Raw genomic sequence first — 26656 nt, forward strand, 5'->3', positions numbered from 1 at the left:
CAGCACAGCCAAATTAAAAAATGTATATATTACAGTTGCCAGACTTACTGCCTTATTCTAGGGTCCCGACCCCACTCTCTCTGCACTCAGCTCGTCCTCTCCATGGTTACCAAATTAGTCCAGTCCCTGGCCTGGAGTCCTTCTTGTTCTCTGCCCCTGAGTCCACCCTCCTCCCAGCAGCCAGAGGGATCTCCTTTAAGCACAGGCCTGATCACTCTCTGCTTGGGGCCAGGGAGCCGTGGATCTGGGTCTGCCCCAGGACCCTCTTTCTGGTTACTCTTCCCCTGGCTTGCCCTGCTCTGTCCTCACTAGCCTTTCTCCTGTCCATCTAACTTTTAATTACCTCAGTCAGCCTTTAAAATAGGCACCTACCAGATACATAGCTGGATATAAAGTTTTTTTTATCCCAGATTCCGGTCATCTGGATGGATGGCATTTTGAAAAGGGACCTTTTCGTGTCCTTAGAGATGGAGTTGACTAGGCCCTGATATTTGTAAACTTTGTCCAGTCCATTCTATAGCTAGCCAGGCAGAGGACTTCTGAGTGGCGGTCCTCACAGGAGGCACTTCGGTTCTTCCGGGGTTGGGTCATGACTGCAGGAATCTGTCTTGAATCCAGCCCGATTTGTTCAAGCCTGAGCACGCTGGGCAAATGGTCAGGATGGGGGAAGGGAGGCAAACATGTGCAAGAGGGCCGAAGGAAACCGTTTCTTAATGTTTAGAGATTACCATCTTGGTGTTGTCTCAGCCGTATCCGGCTGCTCCACAGAGACTTTGCTGCGGCAGACATTGGGTTCTGGACTAGCACCTTGGTTGCAAGGGAGAGAAAATTCAGATAAGGCTCATTTGGCCCGAGTGAGGGCAGCAGTTACCATTTCCCAGGAAAGCACACTCTGTCAGGACAAACTCCAAGATGTTTAAGCACTCAGTTCCGTTTGAGTGCCCAGTTATTTACAGCCTGACAATGGTGCTGGAGTTTCCCTCCTTTGGTTTTTGAATCATTAATATTTAAAGATTCCACTTTATAAAACACTGGAGGGTTTGGATAGTCTCCTTTTGAGAATACGTGTGTATTTCTGGCTTTCAGAAGACAGAGCGCCCCTGCCACTTTTCTTGTTTTTTGAACTGAAGTATAGCTGATTTACAGTGTTAATTTCTGTTGTACAACAAAGTGATCCAGTTATACATATATATTCTTTTAAAATATCCTTTTCTCTGTGGTTTGTCGCAGGATAGTGAATACAGCTCTTTGTGCCGTTCAGCAGGACCTCGTTGTTTGCCCATCCTGTGGGAGTTTGCATTAACCTCAGGCCCCAGTCCATCCCTCTCCCACCCTCCCTCCTCCTTGGCAACCACAGGTCTGTTCTGAATGGACCAGGCCCTTCTGAGGGTCAATTGAGAGTCATATACCATTAATATGTATATGTTGGATTGGAACTTGCCTGGTAGTCCGATGCTGTGCTTCCAACGCAGATTTGATCTCAGGTTGGGGAATTAAGGTCTCACATGCTGTATAGCATGGTCAAAAAGTTAAAAAAAAATATATATATATGTATATATAGACTGAAGTGGTGCTGAAGGCTGCCTTTGTTGGATACCTTTGTTGAAAACAGAGTTCATAGCCACTGGATCTTGGAAGGGCCAGGCAGCTAAAATCAGTTGATTTCATGCATCAGTGATTATTTATTTTATTTTATTTTTTAAAGAAGGGCAAGACTTGTTAAGAAGCATACTATGTTTTTAAAGTCTTCATTGACTTTGTTACGATATTGCTTCTCTTTTCCATGTTTTGGTTTTTTTGGCCATGGGCCATGTGGGATCTTAGCTTCCTGACCAGGGATGGAACCCCCACCCCCTGCCTTGGAAGCGGAAGAATTAAACACTGGGCCACCAGGGCGGTCCCTCACATATAAGAACTTTTTAGACCAGGAAGGACTGATATAGCGGTCAGGCTTTTATCTTACCAAGTAGGTGTATTTTTACCCAGTGTAATTGGCATTGTTAATGGTCTGTTTACTGGAAAAGTTGGTTCTATCAAGGAATCACACAAAAGATATATTCTGTCTCTAAATGCTTTCTTTGGCTCAAAATATCTAAATGTGTCATCATTGGCTATTAACAGTGTCAAGATGTAGATCTAAGCCTTTTCTTTGCTGATGAATCTGCTGAAAAAGAAAAAGGGATTAATCGCCTTTTCTGCACAAACTGCACACATTGTCTGGTCCTGGAGTTTCTAGTTCCAGTTTCCCTGACATAGAGCAAGACATTGCAGATACTGATGAAGCAATCTGATTGCAAAATCCTTTTTCATTTGTATGCTTTCATTATGAATATTTTACAGTGTTCTCCCTCATTTCTAATTTGCTGTTAAAAAATGATATGCTTTAATTGAGTCTTTCTAAAACACTCGATTTATTTATTTATTTATAAAATTAAAAAATTTCTTTGGTCACACCACACAACCTGCAGGGTTATTGAACCAACCATACCACCTACAGTGGAAGCTTGGAGTCTTAATCACTGGATTGCCAGGGATGTCGCCTCAATTTTGTAGAAATAACTTTTTTTGTTTACACTCCCTGCCATTGGTCAATACTGTTTCTGTTTATACCCTTAATTGGTTTGTTCATGGACGAATTCATCAAATTGCATAATTATAGTTCATAGGTATGACCGGCCTAAACAGGTTTGTGCTGGATGCAGTTGACTCTTGTTAAACATGTATCTCAATGGGTGATGCGTGAAGAGCAGAAGCAAGGGAAACTTCAAGAGAATCTACCCGTTGCCACAGGCACAAAGACAGTATTCTCACCAAGAGATTGAAAGGTGTTGGTTGCTGTAATAAGTTGATTAAGAAAGGGATTGGTTTGGAACTTCCCTAGTGGTCCAGTGGTTAAGACTTGGCACTTGCACTATAGGATTCAGTCCCTGGGAGGGGAACTAATATTCACATGCCTTAGGGCATGGCCAAAAAAAAAAAGAATTAGTTAAGACAGTTTCTACTAAACCATCTGTTATGACCATAGTTTCATAAAAGAAAGGACATGTGAGTGCCCCAAATCAGACCAGTAGGCGGTGCTTCCCATGAGGACAACTGGTGACTTTGGGCCAACATGGATTTATGTATATAGATCTCCTATGAATTGACTAATGCTTTGTCAAGGGCTGGTGCTCACATGGTCTGCGCAGGCGTGCTAAGTTGCTTCAGTCGTGTCTGACTCTTTGCGTCCCCGTGGACTGTAGTCCACAATGCTCCTCTGTCCATGGGGTTCTCCAGGCAAGAACACTGCAGTGGGTTGCCATGCCCTTCTCCAGGGGATCTTCCTGACCCAGGGATCAAACCCGCGTCTCTTACGTCTCTGGCACTGGCAGGCGGGCTCTTTACCACTAGCGCCACCTGGGAAGCTCAGCATCCCCCTAAAACCTCCTAGTAACTTATTCATTTGAACGCTAAGGTTGTCACTCATGAGGGCCCTGTGACCTTACATCAGCAGGGAAAAGAGCCGCTTCAGTCCCTCAGATTCCCCTGCTCAGCATAAGCCCTTCCCTGAATAATCCACTGCGATAACAAACTCACACGGCCCCTTCCTGAATGGGTGCAGTTCCAGCACCAACGAAAGGTGACCGGACCCTGGTTTTACTGAAGAATCTCTAAGAACGGTTTCGGAGTTGGGGGTGGGTGGGTAAGACTGTTCCAGGGGCTTCTCCGATGGCTCAGACTGTAAGGAATCCACCTGCAATGCAGGAGATCTGGGTTTGATCCCTGGGTCAGGAAGATCCCCTGGAGAAGGCAATGGCTAACCACTCCAGTATTCTTGCCTGGAGAATCCCATGGACAGAGGAGCCTGGCGGGCTATAGTCTATGGGGTCACAAAGAGTCGGATACGACTGAAATGACTAACACTTTCACTTTCAAGACTGTTCCTAAGGATCAGAAATAGAGAAGAGACATTCTGAACTTCTGTGTGATAGAAAAGCCGCTCTTAGCAGAAAGGAGGGATGTCTTATCTTGTGTTCCAAAATAAAAACTCCACCTGGGGACTTTCTGAAACCTCCCACATCCTCCCCATCACCCTTTCCATCTTCAGTCACAAACCCAGATACCCCTAGTCCCGCTGTTTGTTACCTTATTATTCTCATTATCTTTGGCCATGACACAGAGCATGTGGGATCTTATGTCCCCGGCCAGAGATCACACCTATGCCCCCTGCAATGGGAGCTTGGAATCTTAACCACTGGACTGCCAGGGAAATCCTTACCTCCATCAGTTGTTTCATTTTGAGTTTTATTGGGCAGAGGATGAGATGGTTGGATGGCATCACTGACTCAATGGACATGAATTTGCGCAAACTCTGTGAGATAGTGGAGGACAGAGAAGCCTGGCGTGCTGCAGTCCATGGCGTTGCAAAGTTGGACGCAACTTAGTGACTGAACAACAAGTTTGAATGACATACTTGGTGCAGACTATATGTCTACATAAGACGGGTATTTGTTTTAAAGGATAGGGAAGCAAACACTCCCTATTCACCATCCTAGGGAAGAAATGGAGTGTTACCACTGAAACCACTCAGCTCATTGTCTTTTGCTTCTTCCAAGGAAGACTGTACTTGCCTATGGTGGCTGTACGCTTCTATCACAGCCCCTGACCCACTCTCCTTGCCTTCATGTTAATTACCAAAGCCATCGGAGGAGCTGGTCTTCATTATGCAGCATTCTGTACTAAATTAACAAATCTATGCACAACCCTTCCTACCTCAATACAACTTTTCTCCCTCAATAAAGCTACAAGCCAACGCCTGACTGTGCCTTTATGCTCTTTAAAGATCTGGTGATGCTGGGAGGGCAGCCTCATCAAGTTTCCTTCCAGCATCCCCATGCAGAATACTGCCCTCTGTAAGAGACGGTGAGGGTTTCTGTGACAAGGAAGTAGCAGGTCACAACCCCAGGTCTCATCCACAGTGCCCAGTGCCAGCCGCCTGGTCACTGGAAGGAGTTGCAAAGTTCAGGCGATGTACTCATTTGAAAAGTTCACATTGCCTTTGCAAGATTGGTAATAAGCCACGAAAGCAGAAGGACTGAACGCCGGAGGCCCTTGTCCTCCCACTGAAACACCCTGATGCCTGTCGCCTGGCAAATGAAAGCAGGACCAGCAGAGAGATAACCTCTAAAAATAGCTGAGACTTGAGAAGAGAAGTGAAAGTGGAGGCGAATGAAGGAGATTCTTCCCTGGAGCCATCTTGGTGTCAGCAAACCTTGGTGTGCTTTCCTGTGGCTATTATCCTGCAGCTGGCTATTTAAATTGAAAAAAAAAATTGTTGAAATACAGTTGGCTTACAGAGTTATGTTAGTTTCAGGTGTGATTTAGTTATATATATATATATATATATATATATATATATATATATATTCTTTTTCAGATTCTTTATCATTATAGATTATTCTGACTCTGCGACTCCATGGACTGTAGCCTACCAGGCTCCTCTGTCCATGGAATTCTCCAGGCAAGAACAGTGGAGTGGGTTGCCATTTCCTTCTCCAGGGGATCTTCCTGACCCAGGGATTGAACCCAGGTCTCCTGCATTGTAGGCGGATTCTTTACAGTCTGAGCCACCAGGGAGGCCTTATGGATTATAAATATTGAAGATAGTTCCCTGCGCTGTACAGTAGGACTTGTTTATCTTTCGCAGTTGTGTTTTTATGGAGGCAAATCCCCCAGGGGATAATGTTGCTCCTGGGACTCATTGCACTAGACCTGCTTTCCAATTGTGTCTGGGTAGCCCCAAGGTTGGGGTTCTGTCTTTTTCTTTCTTTTTGTGGCTGTACCACGTGGCATGTGGGATCTTAACTCCCCAACCAGAGGTCACACCGGTGCCCCCTGTGGTGGAAGCATGAGTCTTACTTAACCACTGGGCCACCAGGGAAGCCCCAGGGTTCTGTTTGTTTCTTACTTATTTGCTGGGTGGCCTTGTACGATCACAGAATGTCTCTCAGGGTCTGTTCATCCCTCTGCCAGATGGTTTTTAACCAAAGGGCCACAGGCCCTCTAGCCTGTGATCTCAGAGCGACTGAAGTGACCTTCTGGTTCCCAGTGTGTGATAGCTTGGGCCTCGCTGACGTCTGTCCAGCCAACCCCAGCTCTCTCAGAGGTCCCCCAGGAGCTGCTGCACAGGCCCCAGGGAAGGCTCCTTCAAGGCTTTTTATTTCTTTAAAAAGCTGGCCCTGGGGAGGAATACAGCTCACTTCCTGGCCACTTGGCCCAGAGCATAAGATCACTTTTCTCTGGCTCCTCACAGCTCCTCTGAAGCCAGGCATGGGGTGAGGCCAAAAAAAAGGAGGGCACATCCAGAGAACAGCTCAGGACCATTGCAGAGACCTAGGCTCGGACCCTGCAGGCGGTCCTATTTGACAGCAGCGATGGTTATGGATTTTGTGGGTCTCAGCACAAAATAATAATATGGGGCTCCTTGTACAAAAATTAAGAGTCTCGAGATGGGGAGAGGATTAAACCAATACTAAACCAGCAGAGTGTTAAGCCCATCATAGGGCCCTTCCAGGTGTGGGGCTGGTGTGATGGCCCAGGTGGCATGCCCATGAAGCTGGCCTCATTTGCCTCACTTTTCACCTGCTTTTATGAATCCATGGGCTGCTCACAGCTTACCCTGCCGCACCTCCTCCCCCCTGAAAAATCCAGGCTTCTTCACGCCATCTGACTCTGACCCCAAAATGAGAAGGAAGAGCTTCCCTCCATTCCAGCCTGAGCGTCACCGCCTGCATCCTCATCCCCTGCCTCCCATCAGCCTCCTTCCTGGGAGATTGGAAGTTGGGTCATCCTCCTCCATTGGAAAACCTACTCCCACCCCCAGGGTGAGGTCTGGCTCCACAGCCCCAATAAACCAGGCCCTTTAGAGGGTGACGTCAGTTCATTTCCTGAGTCTGGTCATTAAGAAACTGAGTTGGACGATTTAGTCTTCAGCAACAGCAAGAATGAGGCACAACTAGCCCAGTTAGGTGGGAGAGTGACAAGCTCAGTTCATTTCTTTTCCAGTCCCTTCTCGCTAAAACACTGAAAAGGTCCTGTGGTCCAACTGGGATTACCATAGGGGCATCTGTCGTTGCTTGGCGAGCCCACAGCTAACGTCACCCCCATTCTCCTGGGAAGATGCTCTCTTCCACCCTCCATCCCTAGGGCATGGGTGGGACTGACTCCACCTTCACGGGTGACATCAACCCATCTCAGCCCAATGAGCATCAGCTCTAGGACTTTTTATGTATTTATTTTGGCCTGCACTGTCTTCATTGTTTTTGCATGGGCTTTCTCTAGTTGCAGCCAGCAGGGGCTGCACGTCATTGCGGTGCCCGGGGCTTCTCATTGCAGTGGCTTCTCTTGTTGCTGAGCACAGGCTCCAGGCTCCTGCGCTGGCTCAGGAGTTGCTTGCGGGCTTCCGTAGTTGTGGCTCATGGACTCTGGAGTGAGTGCTTCATAGTTTGGCTCCAGGCTTAGTTGCTCTGCAGCATCTGAACTCCTGGACCAGGGGTTGGACCCACGTGCCCCACACTGGCAGGTGGATTCCTAACCACTGAGCCACCAGGGAACTCCAGGGCCTTGGCACTTTTGAGTTTGGATTTTCTTTTTTTTACTTGGATCTTTAGAGATGATGATGGAGGGGTACCAGCTTTGCTTCTCTGAATCTGACTCTGCCATGCTTGGGCAATGCATCTTTGCTCTGGGCATGTCTCAGAAGAAACACTTCCTTTCTTGGATATTGGACTTGAAGAGATTCCTGTCTTGGGTGCCTGGAGCCATTCTGAACTTCACGGGTGGGCTTATTCCTGGAGGTGTGGCTATTACAGCCTTTCGGATCAGTCACTGAATTAGGACCCCAAACTTGGCACCCTGAGATTGCCACAAGCATTTGACCTGGTCCTCTGATTTTCCCATCATGTGAGACGAGAGGTCCCCAACTTCAGGACATCTTCATGGGCACCAATATCCATGTGTCCATGTTGGGCTGAAGTCAGATATGGCCTGAGTCTTCTGAGCCAGTCTTCTGAGCCAGCCCGCTGAGCCACCCAGCCTGCCTGACTCAGATCCTTGGGGTAGGGAACGGGTCTTGTTCCTGGGCTCTCAGACACAAATGGTGCCCAGCAAATGTTTGCTGAATCGATTCTCAAGATTCTCAATCAAGCATATCCACTTTCAAGGGGGGCATGTGGAATGGGACAGTGGTGGGGTATAAGGAAATGACCCCAATCCCCTTTTGTCTCTTTCTTGGTCTCGCCCTTAAAACCCAGATCCCTAAGGCCCTGATGTGACCCCTGAGCAGGACAGAGGCAGAGCTGTGGGTCCACCCCTGTGAGTGTTATTGGGATGATGAGACTCTTGAAGAGGAAGCATCCCGCGCCCCCGCCCTGGCCACCTTCCTCTCTCCCCACAACCAGCTCAAATCCAGGGCATGCTCCAGCTCAGAGGCACGTGGTCCCTAAAGGGGTGCAGGAAACTGGGTATCTGGGGAGAATAGAGTGCCTGCCTGACCTGGGTCACAGTTAAACACAGCCGAGGGAGGGAGGGAGCGAGCTAGGGAGAGATCATCGAGGAGAGGACCCGAGGGTAGAAAGGGCCGAGGGAGCCGTAGACTGAGGCCATCCTTTCAGCCAGCAAACCGCATTGTCCTGACATCGTTCAGCGTCTGAGTTCTCCAGGTCTCCCTCTCTTTTATCTTCCCTGAATTTCATGCTTAGCAAACCATCCCCTGATTGTAACATGGCTTGACATCCAGGACAATACACCAGTTTTGTGAGTTTGATTAACACAAGCCTGCCTGGAAAGATGGGCCCATTGGTTTTTTTTGTGTATTTGTGTGTGTGCATGTTTTGGCTTTTATTTTTAATGCCTTTTTTTTTTTTTTTTTTTTGAGATGGATCCACTCTTGACTGAGTGAGCAAAACTGGGTCTCTGATCCTACAGAGCTGGGGTCACACATGGGACCCTGTCAATACCCGAAAAAGATGACAGTCTGTGATCCCCTTGGTGAAGTCCTTTGCCCTCTGCTGAATCCATCCATTTGCATTTCCAGCTTGCTGGGGTTTGAATCTAGGCTTTGCTACTAATTAGCTGTGTGATCTTAGGCAAGTGCCTTAATGTCTCTGTGCTTCAGTTTACTCATCTGTAAAATGAGATTAAAATAGGTTTGTTTAGGGTTGAAGGCTGTTAAGAGCTTAGCACAGTGCCTGGTTCATCTGTGCTTTGTAGGATCTGCTGTTGCTATTTGAATTTCCATAATGCCTACCTGCTGTGACCTTGAACAAGTAACTTTTTTTTTAATCTGGCTTTTGTTTCCTTGTTTATCATATGGAACTAATAATACAATCTATTGGAAAAAGCATGGGGCAAAAGTAAAGTGTCATAGAATGTATTATAAGTTTTATTTTTAAACTATAATGCTCCACAAATGAACCCGGGGTTTATTTTTATCATTTATAATGAACAATTATTAGTCTCTCGGGGTCCCTCTGCACTGTATGCTGTCAGCTACAGACTGGCTCTTGCCATGCGTGCTTGCCGCCTACCTCTACAAAGATTAAATCAAGAGCTGCTGCAGCTGCTGACCTTTAACACCCCCTGAAGGAGTTCAGGGTGGAGAGCAGGAATGAGGCACTCTGTGCTCTGCGAAAACTGGCCGGACAGGTCTTCAGATATTATCAGGAGCTGATTTTATGAGCCCAATTCTTATACGTCCTCATATCTAGAAAAGCACTAAAATCCTTCATCATGATGACCGTTCCTCGTGACTAGCGAAGGCCTCACGAGACTAGTAGAAACCTTTTGGAAAAATATGTGCTTGATCGCATGTGTTCCCCCTCTGCCAACAAAGCTCCATATTGTCAAAGCTGCTGTTTTTCCTGTAGTCATGTGTGGATGTGAGAGCTGGACCATAAAGAAGGCTGAGCACTGAAGAATTGATGCTTTCGAACTGTGGTGGCAGAGAAGACAGCAAGGAGATCAAACCAGTCAATCCTAAAGGAAATCAATCCTGAATATTCATTGGAAGGACTGATGCTGAAGCCGAAGCTGCTTTGGTCACCTGATTCGAAGAGAAGAGCCGACTCATTGGAAAAGACCCTGATGCTGGGAAAGACTGAGGGCAAGCAGAGAAGGGGGCGATAGAGGATGAGATGGTTGGCTGGCATCACTGACTTAATGGGCACGAGTTTGAAGATAGTGAAGGACTGGGAAGCCTGGAGTGCTGCAGTCCAAGAGATTGCAAAGAGTCAGACATGACTGAGTGACTAAATAGTCGCTTCGCCAAAAATCACATATACACTGACCTTTCCTCCCTTGCCTCTTTGGAGCAGTTTCTCAGAGCTATCTGAGGTGCTGTCTCCTGGGCTGGAGTCCTCATTTTGTCCCCAATAAACTTAACTCATAACAGTCACGTCGTGCTTTTTTTTTAGGTTGACAGTGCAGATGATTTTCATACTTAGTTCCTAGCCTAGTGAAACCTGAGAAGGGGAGCAGAGAAGAGGGAAGAAAGTGGGTAAAGAGAAGCTTTGGCACCGCTCCCCACAGAGGAAGGGGGTACCTCAGGGGCTGGAGGAGGCTCTGAGTCTGTACTAGCAGCTTCACTCCCTCCCAGAGGTTAAGAGGCTTCTCTGCGTGAAGCTGGGAGAGGCTGGAAGAAGTTGGTGCCAGTTCCTGACTGTCCCCTGAGGGTATTGCTCTGATACATGGCAGAGCTGCCTTTTAAATAGCAGAGTCGCTGTTAGTGATGCGGTTGCAAATTCAAATGGCAGAGGGAGGAGGAGGGGAAAGATTTGCTTTGCCTTTGAGAGGCAATAAAAGATAAGAAACAAGAAATAAGAACACCTCATCACTGGGCCTGCCTGTGCCTTATGAGTGTGTGTGTGTGTGTGTGTGTGTGGGGGGGTGTTTCTGCTGTTGGTAACTGGGGGTAGGTAGATGGCTAGAAAGCAAAAGAAAAGACAAACGTAAGCAGAACTTGGTTCAAGACGCATAAAAGCGTATCTGCGGGTCTTACATAAGCACCACTATTAAAAAGATACCTTTATGTTAATGGATAAAAATTGTCTGCTAAAAGCAGAAATGCAAATGAGAAGGGAGGGAGTAGACTTTGGCATCAAGGTCAGGGAAATAAGGATCATTTGCTTGGGGAATTGTGAGCTCTGCTTGTTTCAACAGTTACATTATTTTCATGGCATCACTTAGGGGCTTCCCAGGCAGCTCAGTGGGTAAAGAATCAGCCTGCAATGCAGGAGATGCAGGGGACACGGGTTCGACTCCAGGGTCAGGAAGATCCCCTGGAGGAGGTCATGGCAACCCACTGCGGTATTCTTGCCTGGAGAATCCCATGGACAGAGGAGTCTGGTGGGTTACAGTCCATACGGTTGCAAAGAGTCAGATACAACTGAAGGGACTGAGCAAGCAGCACTTGGGACCTCGCTAACGTCATGAGTGGCACAAGGTCTGGAAGGCCTTGACGGGTGCAGTCAGGGGTTAAGATGTCCAGATCTGTTGTCTGTTGTTTGCTGCTGTCTTGGAGCTCTCTTAGCTGTCCCCCAGAAAGCTTCCTCTCTTGGCAGGTGGGAGGGTGGTCCAGGGCTGTTCCAGTTGGGGAGGTGCATTACCTGAGCTTTCTGCTAGGTAGCAAAGAAGCTGTGATCTCCATCATTGCTTGTAATCTCCAGGGATTGTTCCTCTTGTCTGGGAGGACGTTGGAAACAAGAAACATGCTGGGAGACGCTTAGAGCCACTTCACGTGTCTAGCTCCACAATCCCCTACCCTGCTGCTCACCTCTGGCTGTTTACTTCCAGCAAAGCTGGATTTCCTGCCCTGAAGATGAAGGGAGATGGCCCAGTCCTTTCCCAGAACAGCTAACGAGAGGATCACTAGCACAGCAACACTAGTGAGTTTCAGATGTTTCCTCACAAACAGTCCCAGGAACTCTAAATTAGAGGGCAGAAGTGTTTGGAGTGGGAAGCCTGAGACTTTGGAAAATGACTTGGAGAGGTTGGGCAGAGTCATGATCATTTCCTGCTAAGCTTATCCAACAGAACCAGCCAGCATCCCTCCCCGAGCCAGCTGGCTGAGCTGGGATCTGGGCGAGACTGACAGATTAGCCCAAGGAGTCCCAGATGGTCAGAGATTGTTACTGATGTAACATACACATCATTTGTTTATTGGAAGGTCTCCAGAGTGAGCAAGAGAGGAAAACAAGCAAATGGAAATATTCTACAAGGAGTGGGACAGCTAATCTTTCTAGGCTTTCTTGTTTGTTTCCGAGCTGAGACTGGAAATCAGGCAAGAGTTGGACCTAGTCTTCTCGCGCATTCATTTTTTAATATATTTTTTCTTTTGCTTTTTCCTTTTCCATCTCTTCCTCCCTTCTCTTTCTCCTCCTCCTTTTCCCTCTCTTTTCTTAAAACCACTTTATTGAGATGATGAACTTTGAAAGTGAAATCTCTTCACCTCCAAGGCATGGATTTTTCTGTGAAATCAGATTCTTTGACCACCAATTTGTGTTTCATTAACTTTGTTTGATGGGAAAAAATGTCCCCGAGGGGTAAGGAATGGTTAGAAGGAGACAGATTAGCTGGTATGGTCTTTTGCTGATTGATTTGCCTTCCTCTGATAAAATTTTCTGATAGGGAAGAAAATTACCACTGAACCCAGATTGTTGTCTATGGTGAATGGGTGGTGGCCTTGTGGGAGGGAGGCTGGCTGGTGTATAGAGCTCTGCCTTTCTTAGATATTAATTCTCCAGCAGAGGCCATGAGCGAGAAGCCTCAAATTGAGATTAGAAGTGAACATTTCTTTCTGAGTTACCTCCCTGTTATCTTCCCAGACCTTTATTAGGGCACCTCTGAGACCCTCCTGAGTATTAGAGCGGTTTGTGTGCATGTATCACGGGCCAGGGCTTGCTGGAGGTGGGAACTAGTTTCGGTGTGTGTGTGCTTGTGTGTGTGTGTGCCTATGTGTATGCATCCTTTATAACGCTCATCATAGTTTCTCACCCTTTGGAAACGATCCATAAATGTTTGCTGAATGACTAGATGAGGCACGTGGACTACTGAGGGAGATAAACTTACCAGAGGGATGTGAAAGATCAGCCCGAGAGAGGAGGGAGGGGAGGAGAGGTGACCTGCTTCCGTGTCCCACTCACGTAGAAGAGGTGTCGGGGGCAGAGTTAGAAGGAATGGGAATCCTGTAGGACAGGGACCTATTGATTTTATTTCCCTAGTAATTTCATTTTTCCCCAATGAGGACCAGCCCTGCATGAATGGATGGACAGTTCATGTCTTTATGCCTCCCTTCCCCCTCCCCGGTTGCTGGTTTTGCTGAGGTGCTATGGAGGAGACTGACTTTAGTATATTAAATATTTGCTCCTCTTGAAACAAAACTGGCTTGTGGGTGTTCATCGTAGCACTGGGGATGGTGAGTTAGGAAGCGAGCTCTTGAACTGAAGTCTCTTTGTCCTGATTCACCAGCATCTGGGGCAAAAGGTGCCCCCACTCTTTCCCCAGAGTTCATAGTCAGGCCCTGGCACAGCAAGAACCCAGCATGGAAGGTTTCTGAGCCCCTAACTCACATTGCTGCCTTTGGTGGCTCCTGAGATTGTACTGATAGCAAGAGAGGGCTGAGAGTTCTCTGATGGAAAGAGCAGCAGGGTTGTTTACATGTTTTAAATTATTTAGCCGCATCAAATATTCAGATTTGTGAGAACAACACCAACTCTATTTAAAATCTCCAAGCATATGATGGATGAACTCTGCTTCCAGGCAGTTCCCAGCTCCCAGCCCAGACTCAAGGAATATTCTGAGAATTTCTCAGGCTCATTTGGTTCAGCCTTCACCTCTTGGGATGAGTTAAGTGCGGGGGCCATCCAAGGCTGATGATCCTTGGAGAATGTGTTTCAGATAAGTGAATTTTAATGAGAGGTCTCATTGTATCCATTAGGGAAATTAAAAAGGAGGACTTCAGGCTTCACAAGCAGGGGAGCAGGCCTCTGACCCACCTGGACACTACTTAGATTCCTGGCCTGCCTGCGGGCACAGCAAGTCAGGTGACACTTTAGATAAGAAAGGGAGTGAGTCCTGGAATCTCTTAAGTCCCTGAGGATCTGGCCAGAACTCCCCTCCTTCTCTCCGCATCTAAGAAGTCTGATGACTCACCAGGTGAAATAAACAGCATTGTAAAAGTTAAAGTTAAACCAGAGATGCATTTTTGCACACAAACTGATGATGATACCAGTTTGGGATCTGGGATTATAAACAAGAGCCCCCGCAAACTGCAATTTGATGTCTTACCCATGGGCTGGACGCACCATCTGGGTGCTGTGCTGTGCTAAGTCGCTTCAGTCATGCCCAGCTCTTTGTGACCCTACGGACTGCAGCCCGCCAGGCTCCTCTGTCCACGGGGTTCTCCAGGCAAGAATGCTGGAGCGGGTTGCCATGCCCTCCTCCAGGGGATCTTCCCACCCCAGGGATGGAACCTGCATCTCTCACGTCTCCCTCATTGGCAGGCAGCTTCTTCCACTAGCACCACCTGGGAAGACCCTTTCCCAGTTGGGATTCTAGGTTGCTGTCAGTGAGGGACTTCCCAGTGCTTTCAAGTCTGGTTGAAGGTGGTGGGCCTGATTTGGTGATGTATAACCTGTTACCTTTGTCTGTTGTTTCTATTTCTTTTCTTTTAATGACAGCATATTGAAATTAAGTCAAATAAGCCTCTATTAAATATTGGAATTGTTTATGTGTGTGTAACAAGCAGTTTCTTTTGTTAACAAATCCTTCAAACGAAAGTAAAACTTTTGGTGAAACAGCGTCCCATACCTCACTTCCCAGAGAAAAGAGATGTTCGCCTTAGGAAATCAGGGTTGCGATATTCACACAGAAGTCAGGAGTTTTGTGTAGGTGGCTGTGTCAGCTCAGTCCCCTGGGATCGTGTCTGTGAAATGTCTGTGTGTGTTTCTGTGTATGAAGCTGCTGCTTTTCTCATGAAGCTTCATCATGTTAGGTGAGACCCAACGTGACACCTACTGAAGCTGTTCTGGACCTCAAGATGGGTGTCCTAATAACAACCACTTATTGATTTTCTTATACACCTGATAAATAAATAAAGATATTACATTATGTTATCTAACATTTTCACTCAAAAAAAAAGCAAACCCTCAGCAAGCCAGGTATTATTATCCCTGTTTTATAGATAAGAAAAATAAGGCTCACAGATGTCTTTCAGAATCAAATCAAGGTCTGGTCTGATTCCAAGTCTGGGGTTTCTTTCCACCATACAGCAATATCTTTTCTCTGGCAGGTTTCTAGGACTATCCTACATAAAATTTAGTAGCTCTGTCAAAACATTAAATAATACTTCACCCTCTGAAAAGGTGACCTCTGGGGAGGAGGACGGGGGCAGTGTGTGGGAAAAACGTTGGGGGTGGTTTCTGGGAAGCTGGTAAGGTTCTCCTTCTTTTTTTTTAATTTGTTTTTTGGCTGCATCGCGTGATGTGAAATCTTAGTTCCCTGCCCAGGGACTGAACGCGTGCCCCTGCAATGGAAGTGCAGATTCCTTTTTCTTAAAATTTATTTGCTTATTTTTGACGGTGCTATCTTTGCTACTGGGCGGCTTCTCTCTTGCTGCCGCCAGTGGGGGCTGCTCTCTGGCTGTGGTGTTCAGGCTACTCACTGGGTTGGCTTCTCCAGCTGCGGTGTTCACAGGCTCTGTGGTGCATACGCTAAACTCTCTGTGGCATGTGGGCTCAGCAGTTGTGGCTGGAGGGCTCTACAGCACAGGCTTAGTTACTCCACGGTGTGTGGGATTTTCCTGGATCAGGGATGGAACCCTTGTCTCCTGCCCTGGGAGGCAGGTTCCCTACTCTTGAGCCACCAGGGAAACCAGGAAGTGCAGATTCTTAATCACTGGATCTCCAAGGAAGTCCCAGTAATGTTCTATCTTCATTTTGGTAGTGGTTGCACAGAAGCGCTCACTTTGTGCTAACCCATCAGGGTATAGACATATGGTTTGAGCTTTTCTTGTATGTGTAATTCTTCAATAAAATGTTTATTTAAAAAGAATCCTCCCTAGCAATTAATGTTGGAAGGGAGCCCTCCCTCCTACAGTCAATTTGTTATAATGAACCAACAGGAATTCCTTGGACTCTGTTACACAGTAAAGTTTAAAATGATACAAATATGTTGATACCCTGTCCCTTTACAAAAAGGTTTCTAAGTGGATCACAATAAGAAGTCGTGTACAATAATAAAATAATACTAGGAGGAGGTGACCAGTATTATAAGAAAAGGAAAATTGCTACCCACATATGTTACCCTGTTTGGTATCACAGAAGGTTTAAGGCCAGCTTCTACCCTTAAGGTGCTCACAACCAAGTTGACGATATTGAGCATTTACTGGTGGTAAGTAGACACCTGTCTTCAAATGTATTGGAACTTGTAGGAATAGGCTCCCTTCCAATTTGGTAATCAATAAACCCAAAGGAAGTGAACGTTCTCATGGGCTATAGCCTAGATTTCCTGTGTGGGTAACTGAGGTGGGAAAGACCATACATGATCAATAATTTTGAAACTTGGACCACCAAGTCTTAAAGCTTTTTAAATGGATGTTTATATCTTTATAGGATGGATTGGAGAGACCCATATATCTAGTCACTAGGATGCTTTTGTAATTGATTTGCAATTACATTCCCTTTTGTTTGCATGCACTTTTGACTGAGGCTAGATTCACCACCTCTAAGAACACAGACCTTATTCTAGTTTATTTCAAACAGTGGTGGTTTTTAAACTTCCTAACTGGGGAAGTTAAGCATTTTTCTTCTTCTCTATACCTTACAGGTTCAGGGGCCTAAAGGGAGAAGTCACTGGACTCATCAAATCTATAGGCCCTCTTCTCTTCGTAGCTGGCTTTCTACAATTTGTATCAGAAATAGCCAGTGTGGCACCTGGCAGTATCTGAAAGCTTAATGTGCATATTTATTTTCTAGAGATCATGTTAAAACACATATTTAGATTCAGCAGGTCTGGGGTGGAGCCTGAGATGTCACATTTCTAACAAGCTCTAAGGTAACGTCAATGCTGCAGGTCCGTGGACTTCACTTATATAGAGAAAAGACTATTAGACTTAATATAATTCCTGGCTTTTAGCATGTTGCCATTCACTACCTTGTTTACTTGGACAAGTCACTTTACCACTCCAGGTTTGAGTTTCCTCAAATATCAACTGGTAGGCATGCATGGATGCTAGTAGGCTTCAGTCGTGTTTAACTCTGTGTGACCCTAAGGACTGTAGCCCACCAGGCTCCTGTCCATGGGATTCTCCAGGCAAGAATACTGCAGTGGGTTGCCATGCCCTCCTCCAGGGGATCTTCCTGACCCAGGGATCAAACCCACATCTCTTATGTTTCCTGTATTGGCAGGTGGGTTCTCTACCACTAACACAACCTGGGAAGGCCAACAACTGTATAGTAGAGAACAAAAGTGGATGAGATTACTTCAAAGCTTACATTCATGGAATCTTCAGAGTGATACCTTGATTAAAAAAAATCTCCATGTATAGGACTATGTGCTGCCTTTCAGGGACTAAAAGATAAACCAGTGTTAACAAAGCAGGAAATAAAAGGGCTGAACGAAGAAGGCAGAGAAAGAGATGAGGAACAATGGTGACTTCTTATGGCAAAATATATATTCTGCTTATTCACAGTGATTTAAACAAATATTTATTTATTTGGCTGCCCCGGGTCTTAGTTGTGGATGCAGGAAACTTTAGTTACAGCTTGTGGGATCTAGTTTCCTGACCAGGGATTGAACCCAGGCCCCCTGCTTTGGAAGTGTAGAGTATTAGCCACTGGACCACCAGGGAAGTCCTGACTGATGGGTTTGAGTTGAAAAGTGTTGCCTAGAGAGAGGCTGCTACTTTTCCCCAACAATCCACTTCAAGAGGATGTTATTGATAATTTACATTACTGATAATTTAGTTATGTTACTGATAACTTAGTTATATAAAAATCTTGAATGAGAGAAGCAAGGGGTGAGTGTGAGCTATGAAATAAGCACTTTCAGGAAGCTATGAGTGAGTCCTGGCTGGAGGGCAGGTTTCCAGAGGTGCAAGGGAGTCTGGTTTGAAAACAACAGTTTATTTTTGCTGCAGACCACTTCGATGTTTAATTTCAGCCAAGTTGGCCAGGAATTCGGGTATTTGACCCCACAACCACCAGACTTAATGGGTCTGGAGCTTGGGAGGCAAGGGTGGAAGAACAATGTACCCTTCCACAAGGATTATGGAATGCAAAGGTTCTTGAGGGTCACAGGGTTGAGAGTCAGGAGAGAGGATGTGAGAAAGGGATCCAAGTGATTTAAATGAATGAATGAAGCCCCTGACGATCTGAACCTCTGGCGGCGGCCCCTCCCCCGTGTACACGCATCTGTTTTAAGTAACAAACAGCATCAGGCAGAAAGGATCCCCCAGGCTCACAGAAACGGTCTAGTTTCCCTTTAAGTTCCAAAGCCAAGAGAAGAGAGAGAACTGGTGACGGCGCCCTCGCCCAGGATTGAGATGGGAGCCGGGGGTGGGGGTGGTGGTGGGGGTGACCCGAGGAGATCCTTACCTTATGCAGGACGTGCTCATGGAAGTCGGGGCCGGCTCCCCCTTGATAGGAGTCGAGTCTCTGCAGGTCCATTCCCGGCTTGGAGCCCGCTGTTCCCCGCTCTCCCACCGCTCTGCGTCAGCTCCGTCTGGTCTCCTAGGGGTGCAGCAGGCTCGGGTCTAAGCCCGGCGGGCCGGCCCCATCCGTTTCAGCACTGGACAGCTCCCGCAGCCTCTGCGGCGCGGTACCCTAAGAGCAGGCGGCCTCTCCCTTCCGTGACCGCAGTGTTTCAGCACCAGGAACAGCGATACCGTCCCTGCGCGCCCAGGGCCAGAGTTCTGAGATCCCGTCCCCTGTCTCGCGACTCCAGGCTGTTGGGAGGGATGGAAGATTTCAGTCTAGCCGGCAGTCCGTGCGAATCTCATTCAGCTACCGGATCCCGGGATCTCAGCGTTCCGGCTGCGTTCTCAGGGCATTGTGGTCCCGGGAGCTCACCGTTCCTGATTTTTAGTGACCGAACATCCCCGTCACACCACGCAGCTCAGCTTTCCTCCTGCGGTTGCAGAGGCGAAGCCCAGCGGCGCTGGAGCCACTTCTCTTTGATCTCTAGACGGTTCCCTACAAGATGTATGAGGTCGACAGATGAGGGCCCAGAGGGGTCCCTGAAGTTTCTGAAATAATTTGCACAATTCTGCTTACCTGCATTTCCCTACAGAGAGGGCCCAGAGCTTAAATTACACTCTCTAGGATGCGTATGTCCCCCTCCCCCAAACTTAAGAACACTTGGCTTGGGAAAGGCAGAAGGGCTATTTGGTTTGGGCTCCAGAATTCAAATCATAACTCTGAAAAATGATGGCTTCCCTGAGGGCTCAGCTGGTAAAGAACCCGTCTGCAATGGGGAAGACCTGGGTTCGATCCCTGGGTTGGGAAGATCCCCTGGAGAAGGGAAAGGATCCCCACTTCGGTATTCATTCAGGCCTGGAGAATTCCATGGACTGTATAGTCCATGGGGTCAAAAAGAGTCGGACACGGCTGACCAACTTAAGAACAATTGGCTTGGGTGAGGCAGAAGGGTTGTTTGGTTAAGGGTACGGGCTCCAGAGTTCAAATCACAACTCTGAAAATGATAAGCTGTGTAACCTCGGCAAGTTACTTAACTTCCCCTAAGCCTCCACGAAGTGGAAATAATAATAGTACCTACGTCATGGTGTTGTTCTGAGGTTTTAATAAGTTCATTCACATAAAGAGCCTAGAACAGTGCCTGACATGTATTAGGAACTCAAAAAATGTTAGCTATTGTGCCTTCTGGACAAGGGGATGAGAACTCTGTCTACCTCTCCTAAACACTGGGAAAGTCCTGCTGCTGGGACCAGCAATTTGCAGGATTTTGTTACCACCTGAAAAAGTGAACATGAAGTTGACCCCTATGGGAACTGGGAGCTGAGATGTGGTCTCAGAGGTTATCCTCATATGATGACTTTGGCATTCAGCAAGCAACTACCTCATTAGACACCAATTCTACCACCACCAGCTTCTAGAGACAATACAATATGGAAGGAAAGGGCCAGGCCTAAGATTAAAAGGGTACATTTTACTTCTAGGTTTCAATTCCTGTTTTTGGTTAGGTGGCTTTAACCAAACCATGCAAGTCTTCTGGGATACCTTATGTTTTCTCATCTGTAAAATAGGTAGAACAATTTGTGCCTATCTCATTGGGTTTTTGTGAGGAGTAAATAAGACAACTATGTGAAAAATATTTCTTTCTTTTTAAACTGTAAAACCAACCAAAGAAACAGAAATTTGATTTCCAACCTATTTTTCTGGGCTTCATTTTTTGTAACATTTTAAATCAACAGAATAATTTTTGAAAACACCTTGTTCTCACAGAAATTACATTTTGGATTGGTATGTTTTTAATATTTGGAGCTGCTCAAGTGTCATTGGCGAGAAACTTTGTTACCTGAAAATTGGATTTACCTCTTTGGTAAAGACACAACCAAGCCAAAGGGTGGGAGAAGGAAGGATTAATTACTTGCAGTAAATAAGGAGAACACCAGGGGTCTTTCCCAAAGCAGTTTCTCCCCAAACAGCAAAATTGGGAAAATTTTAAGCTAAGGGTGCCTGGGCTTCCCAGATGGCTCAGTGGTAAAGAATCTGCTTGCTGATGCGGGAGACATAGGAGATGTGAGTTGGATTCCTGGGTTGGGTTCTATCTCTGGATTGGGAAACTCCCCTGAAAGAGGAAATGGCAACCCACTCCAGTATTCTTGTCTGGAAAATCCCATGGACAGAGGAGCCTGGCAGGCTACAATCCATGGGGTCATAGAAGAGCCAGACATGACTTAGCAACTGAGTACAGTACAGCCCTGGAGAAGGCGATGGCACCCCACTCCAGTACTCCTGCCTGGAAAATTCAATGACAGAGGAGCCTGGTAGGCTGCAGTCCATGGGGTCGTGAAGAGTTGGACACGACTGAGCGACTTCTCTTTCACTTTTCACTTTCATGCATTGGAGAAGGAAATGGCAACCCACTCCAGTGTTCTTGCCTGGAGAATCCCAGGGACGGGGGAGCCTGGTGGGCTGCCATCTACGGGGTCACACAGAGTTGGACACAACTGAAGCGACTTAGCAGCAGCAACAGCACAGCACAGCAAGGGTACCTATTTATTCATGAAGGGGCTTGAGTAGAGGAGAATGCAGCGTAGAGTTGGGGCGTAGACAGAGTCCAGGCTCTAGCTGACTGAAGACAGAATGGTCAGCAAAGATCAGCATCATTATTCCTTAGGTTCCGGTTGGTCTGGTGGTTGATTGCTTTAGGGGGTTTGGATCTTGCAAAATAGCTCAAGAATGTGCTTTAGGCTAGCCTTACCTTCAAAACAGAACTGGCGGGTCTTCGTAACTGATAGTGTCTGATATGGTTAAGTTATCTCCCTGGGCTGGTAATAGCTAATGTTTCTTACATTCTTTTTTCCCCTTGAAATCGCTAACTACTAATGAGACTCGTTCTGCAAGGGTGCTGTGGCCAGCCTTAGATCACAAGCTGGCTTAGGCTTAGAAGGCCTTCTGTTTCATTTTGTAAAAAATTAATTTATTTATTTTAATTAGAGGCTAATTACTTTACGGTGTTGTGGTGGGTTTGCCATACACTGACATGAATCAGCCACGGGTGTACACGTGGCCCCCATCCTGAACCCCCTCCCCCTCCCTCCCCAGCCCATCCCTCTGGGTTGTCCCATGCACTGGCTTTGAGTGCCCTGTTTCATACTTCGAAATTGGGCTGGTGATCTGTTTCACGTATGGTAATATACATGTTTCAGTGCTATCCTCTCAAATCATCCCACCCTCACCTTCTCCCACTGTTCTTTATATCTGTGTCTCTTTTGCTGTCTCACATATAGGGTCATTGTTACCATCTTTCTAAATTCCTTATATATGCTTTCATAGACTATATCGGTGCTTTTCTTTCTGGCTTACTTCACTCTGCATAATCGGCTCCAGCTTCAGCCACCTCATTAGAACTGATTCAGATGCATTCTTTCAAATAGCTGAGTAATATTCCATTATGTATATGTACTACAACTTTCTTATCCATTCGTCTGCCGATGGACACCTAGGTTGCTTCCACGTCCTAGCTATTGTAAACAATGCTGCGATGAACATTGGGGTACATGTGTCTCTTTCAAAATGACTTCTTTTTATATCAAGAAAGCTGTGTTTGGTTCTCTTCCTCTAGGGACCCCCGTCAATCCTATCTGCTTACGTATCTGCAGACCTATCTCAGAAGAGTGATTCATTTTATGGGGCTCTCTGGTCTAAATTTTTTAGAGGTGACATTTTCTTACACTGTAATGAAATAAAACTCATTTTATGATGAGGTAGGAAAAAAAAAATGACTTATTTGTCTGCTTGTTTGGTCTCCTCCCTCCCCTACAGTGTGTGTCACGCATTTGCAGCGATCTCCTTAGAAGGTCGCATTCCTTGTAATTTTGTAAGGGATCATGATGACCCACAGCTTGCTTTGTACGTGCAAATCTGGATTGTGTGAACCATCAGATACATCATCTGAGGTACAATCCTTTGTCTCAAAAACATATATATCAGTTCTCAGAGCTTTCTGAAAGACTGACTCCTGGGTTTAAATCCTTAGATTGTCTTTTTTTTTTTTTGAATACATATTTCATTTATTTTATTTGGTTGCATTGAGTCTTAGTTACAGCATTTGGGATCTAGTTCCCCAACCAGGGATTGAGCCCAGGCATCCTCCACTGGGAGCACAGAGTCTTAGCTTACTGGACCATCCAGGAAATCCCCTTAGATTGTCTTGAATAAAAGTATCTCAAACAGGGGCTCTGTAACAATCTAGAAGGGCGGGATGGCGAGGGAGATGGGAGGGAGGGGACATGGATGTACCTATGGCTGATTCTTGTTGATGTTAGAGAGAAAACAACAAAATTCTGTAAAACAATTATCCTTCAGTAAGTAAATAAATACAAATATCTGTTTCTTTCTTAGATCAGCTATTAGGTTTTTGTTGACAGCTGTCTCCATATGCCGAGGAAGTATTTATTTGCACAGGGACTCTCACACCAGAGGGGCAACTGTGTTACACATCCAGCCAACTGCTTGTTCCCCTTTCTGAGGTTTGCCTCTGGGTCCAGCCCCCTCCTGCTGGGAAATGGTGTTCGAATTCTGCTGGGGCATGTGGTTCCGAGTTTCTTCTTTCAGCCCTTGATTTCAGGATCTGTTGAATTCTCTATGCTCAGTTCTCTTTCTTTATCTGTGCAAAACTTCAGTGATCAGCAGTGCTGGGCTATGTGACTTCAGTGGTCAGCTTCCGCTTTGCTTTCACGGTTTACAATCCACATTTTCATATCGATGGCAGGTTATGTCCACTCTGAGAAATTTGTTTCTATCAGCATCTCCCTGTTAGAGGGGATTCTTAAGAACACTCATTTACATTTTATTTTATCTATTTTATAAAATTTTTTTTTTTGATTTGGCTGTGCCTCATGGCTTGTGGGATCTTACTTCCCTGACCAGGGATAAAACCTGGGTTCACGGTAGTGAAAGCAAGACTCCTAACCACTGGACAACCGGGGAACTCCCTCATTTACATTTTAGTAGGAAACTTTCAGTCCTTTGTCTGGGAATAGCAATCACTTTTGGTGGGGCTCCTTTCCATATCTATCATGACTGAACTAAGTTTAAAAATTTTTATTTTTTCATTTCATCTCAGAGATGAAAAAGCAATAAATGTCTGTAAGTCAAAATACAGAATGATATATTCAATTAAAAAAATAAAAAGGAAAATATAATGCTATGAAAGGGGTCTTCTCTCAACTTCCAATCTCTCTCGTCTCAGCAACCTTATTTTTAGCTCTTTCTTATTTTTAGTTCCTTTGATGCCAATTTTATGTTTATCAACCACAGACACTTTCTGTTGGCCTGTACCCCGATATTTCCTCTGCTCTTCCTTCTTGATATAGTTATGTCACTGTCTTCCGTTCTTTCGCTACCATTTCGTACAAGAGACCAAAACCTCCATTTCTTGCCTCATTAGCCATAGATTGTATCTTTTTAGTCCCCAAGATGTAAGATGAAGAATTAGCACCCCTATCCTTCCTTTTGCCTTGCTTCCCCTTACATTTCCCAAGCTGTATCAGATATACTGTTATAAAGCCCTTTATTCTAGAATTATTTTATGCTTACAGAAGCTTGCACAGAGTATAGAGTTCTTGTATATCCCATATCCAGTGTCCTTTACTATCCACAGTTGCATACCTGTCACAATTATGAACCAGTATGGCAGCCCACTCCAGTATTCTTGCCTGGAGAATCCCATGGACAGAGGAGCCTGGCGGGCTGCAGTCCACAGCGTCGCAAGAGTCGGACACGACTTAGTGCACTGTCTCTGTCTCTCATTGATGTCCTATTTTAACTACAACCCATATTTTATTTTGGAGAAGGCAATGGCAACCCACTCCAGTACTCTTGCCTGGAAAATCCCATGGACTAATGAGCCTGGTAGGCTGCAGTCCATGGGGTCGCAAAGAGTCGGACACGACTGAGCGACTTCACTTTCAACTTTCACTTTCCACTTTCATGCATTGGAGAAGGAAATGGCAACCCACTCCAGTACTCTTGCCTGGAAAATCCCATGGACTGAGGAGCCTGGTAGGCTGTAGTCCGTGGGGTCGCAAAGAGTCGGACACGACTGAGCGACTTCACTTTCAATTTTCACTTTCCACTTTCATGCATTGGAGAAGGAAATGGCAACCCACTCCAGTGTTCTTGCCTGGAGAATCCCAGGGACAGGGGAGCCTGGTGGGCTGCCGTCTATGGGGTCGCATAGAGTCGGACACGACTGAAGTGACTTAGCAGCTTAGTAGCATACTTTATTTGTATATCCTTTTTTTTTTTTTTAAACCTAAAGTCCTCATTCTGTTCTAGGATCCAATCCAGGACATTTCATTGCACTGAATTGTTGTGCTTCCTTAGGCTTCTTCAGACTATGAGCGTTTCTCAAAGTTGCTTTGTTTCTGACAACCCTGTGAGGAGTATTGGTCATGTATTTGGTGAAATGTCTTTCAATTTGGATTTGTCTGACATTTTTCTCATGGTTAACATGGGATTATGCCATTATCAAGACATCACATCCCAAGAATGCACTATCAGTATGACTTATTGATGGTGTAAACCCAGATCATCTGACTGAGGTTGTGTTTGACAGGTTCACCCACTGATGTTTATCTCCTCTTTAACATTCTCTTTTTTGGAGCACTTCTTTCTCTCTGGAACTAAGATTCCTAGGATTCAAGTGTCCTAGCTCTGGAGTTACCTTGTGTATTTCTTTCCCCCTCTTTTTATTGAAGAGTAGTTGATTTACAAAGCTATGCTCATTTCAGGTGTACAGCAAAGTGATTAGATATATATATACACAGATACACACACATAATCAAAGTCAGATTCTTTTCCATTGTATGTTATTATTATAAGATGTTAAGTATAGCTCCCTGTGTTATGCAGTAGGACCTTGTTGTTCATCTATCTTATATTCAACAGTGTGTATTTGTTAGTTAGGGTTATCATATACATTTCTGCCCAGACTTAGAATCAGTCATTTCTCCAAGAACCCCTGGTTCATTTTGTTGGAGAAAATATTTGGACCAAGATCTGGGTGCTTGATATGTTCATTGCTACTGGGATATTATCAGATGTACTTTTGCTTGTAAAGTTTCTCAACTGACAGAAGGAATGTATTTTATGTAACCATACTTATATAATATGTAAATATATTATAATGTTTTTGATTCTTTATAGACTTATTCTGAAATTTGAATCCTTTTCCAAACCGTGGATTTTTTTTTTTTTTTTTACCACTTAGCCACCAAGGAAGCCCATTTAAACTGCTATATTTAGGCAAATACAGTTTACTTGCAGAGCCAGATAATATATTACTATTATGTTTTCATTTCATTTCCAAAGGTTTACATCACCATGCTCAGAAAGATTGTTCTTATATACCCCCATTGCTCAAAATCATGCATTGTTTTAATCTGTCTCTTGTCTTTTTGTGTGTTTGTTATTTTCTCTGATGTTTGTGATTGCTTTTCTTTTTTGCTTTTTGAAAGAGGGGCCCTTGTGACTCAGCTGGTAAAGAGTCTGGCTGCAATGTGGGAGACCTGGGTTCAATCCCTGGGTTGGGAAGATCCCCTGGAGAAGGGAAAGGCTACCCACTCCAGTATTCTGGCCTGGGGAATTCCATGGACTGTTTAGTTTATGGGGTCGCAAAGAGCTGGACACGACTGAGTGACTCTCACTATCTTTATTATACCTCCCAGATCTTCTGTCTTTTTACTTTTCTTTTTCTGTGGTATTCATTCCATTTCTTTCTTGAATCTCAGTGACTTCTTGGTCTGATATGTGCTGGTTTCTTTGTCTTTAGATAACGACTTTCTTATATCTCCTTTTCCTTGAGTGTGTCTAATTGCTTTTAAAAATTGGATTCTGGGACTTCCCTGGTGGTCCAGTGGTTAGGAATCTGCCTG

General features: G+C 45.5%; 1 protein-coding gene across 1 annotated transcript in view; it reads right to left on the reverse strand.

Annotated features, from left to right (window-relative positions):
* The window catches only part of RAB37 (RAB37, member RAS oncogene family), a 65369-nt gene extending 46470 nt beyond the window's left edge, over positions 1-18899 (reverse strand). The window contains exon 1 of the mRNA XM_004013138.6: positions 18630-18899. Within this exon, the coding sequence (XP_004013187.2) occupies positions 18630-18701 (72 nt within the window). The 5' untranslated portion in view covers positions 18702-18899. The remainder of the gene's footprint in view (positions 1-18629) is intronic.
* Between the last annotated feature and the right edge of the window lie 7757 nt (positions 18900-26656).

Source organism: Ovis aries, chromosome 11 (genome assembly GCF_016772045.2).
Source record: "Ovis aries strain OAR_USU_Benz2616 breed Rambouillet chromosome 11, ARS-UI_Ramb_v3.0, whole genome shotgun sequence".
NCBI classification, from domain to species: domain Eukaryota; kingdom Metazoa; phylum Chordata; class Mammalia; order Artiodactyla; family Bovidae; genus Ovis; species Ovis aries.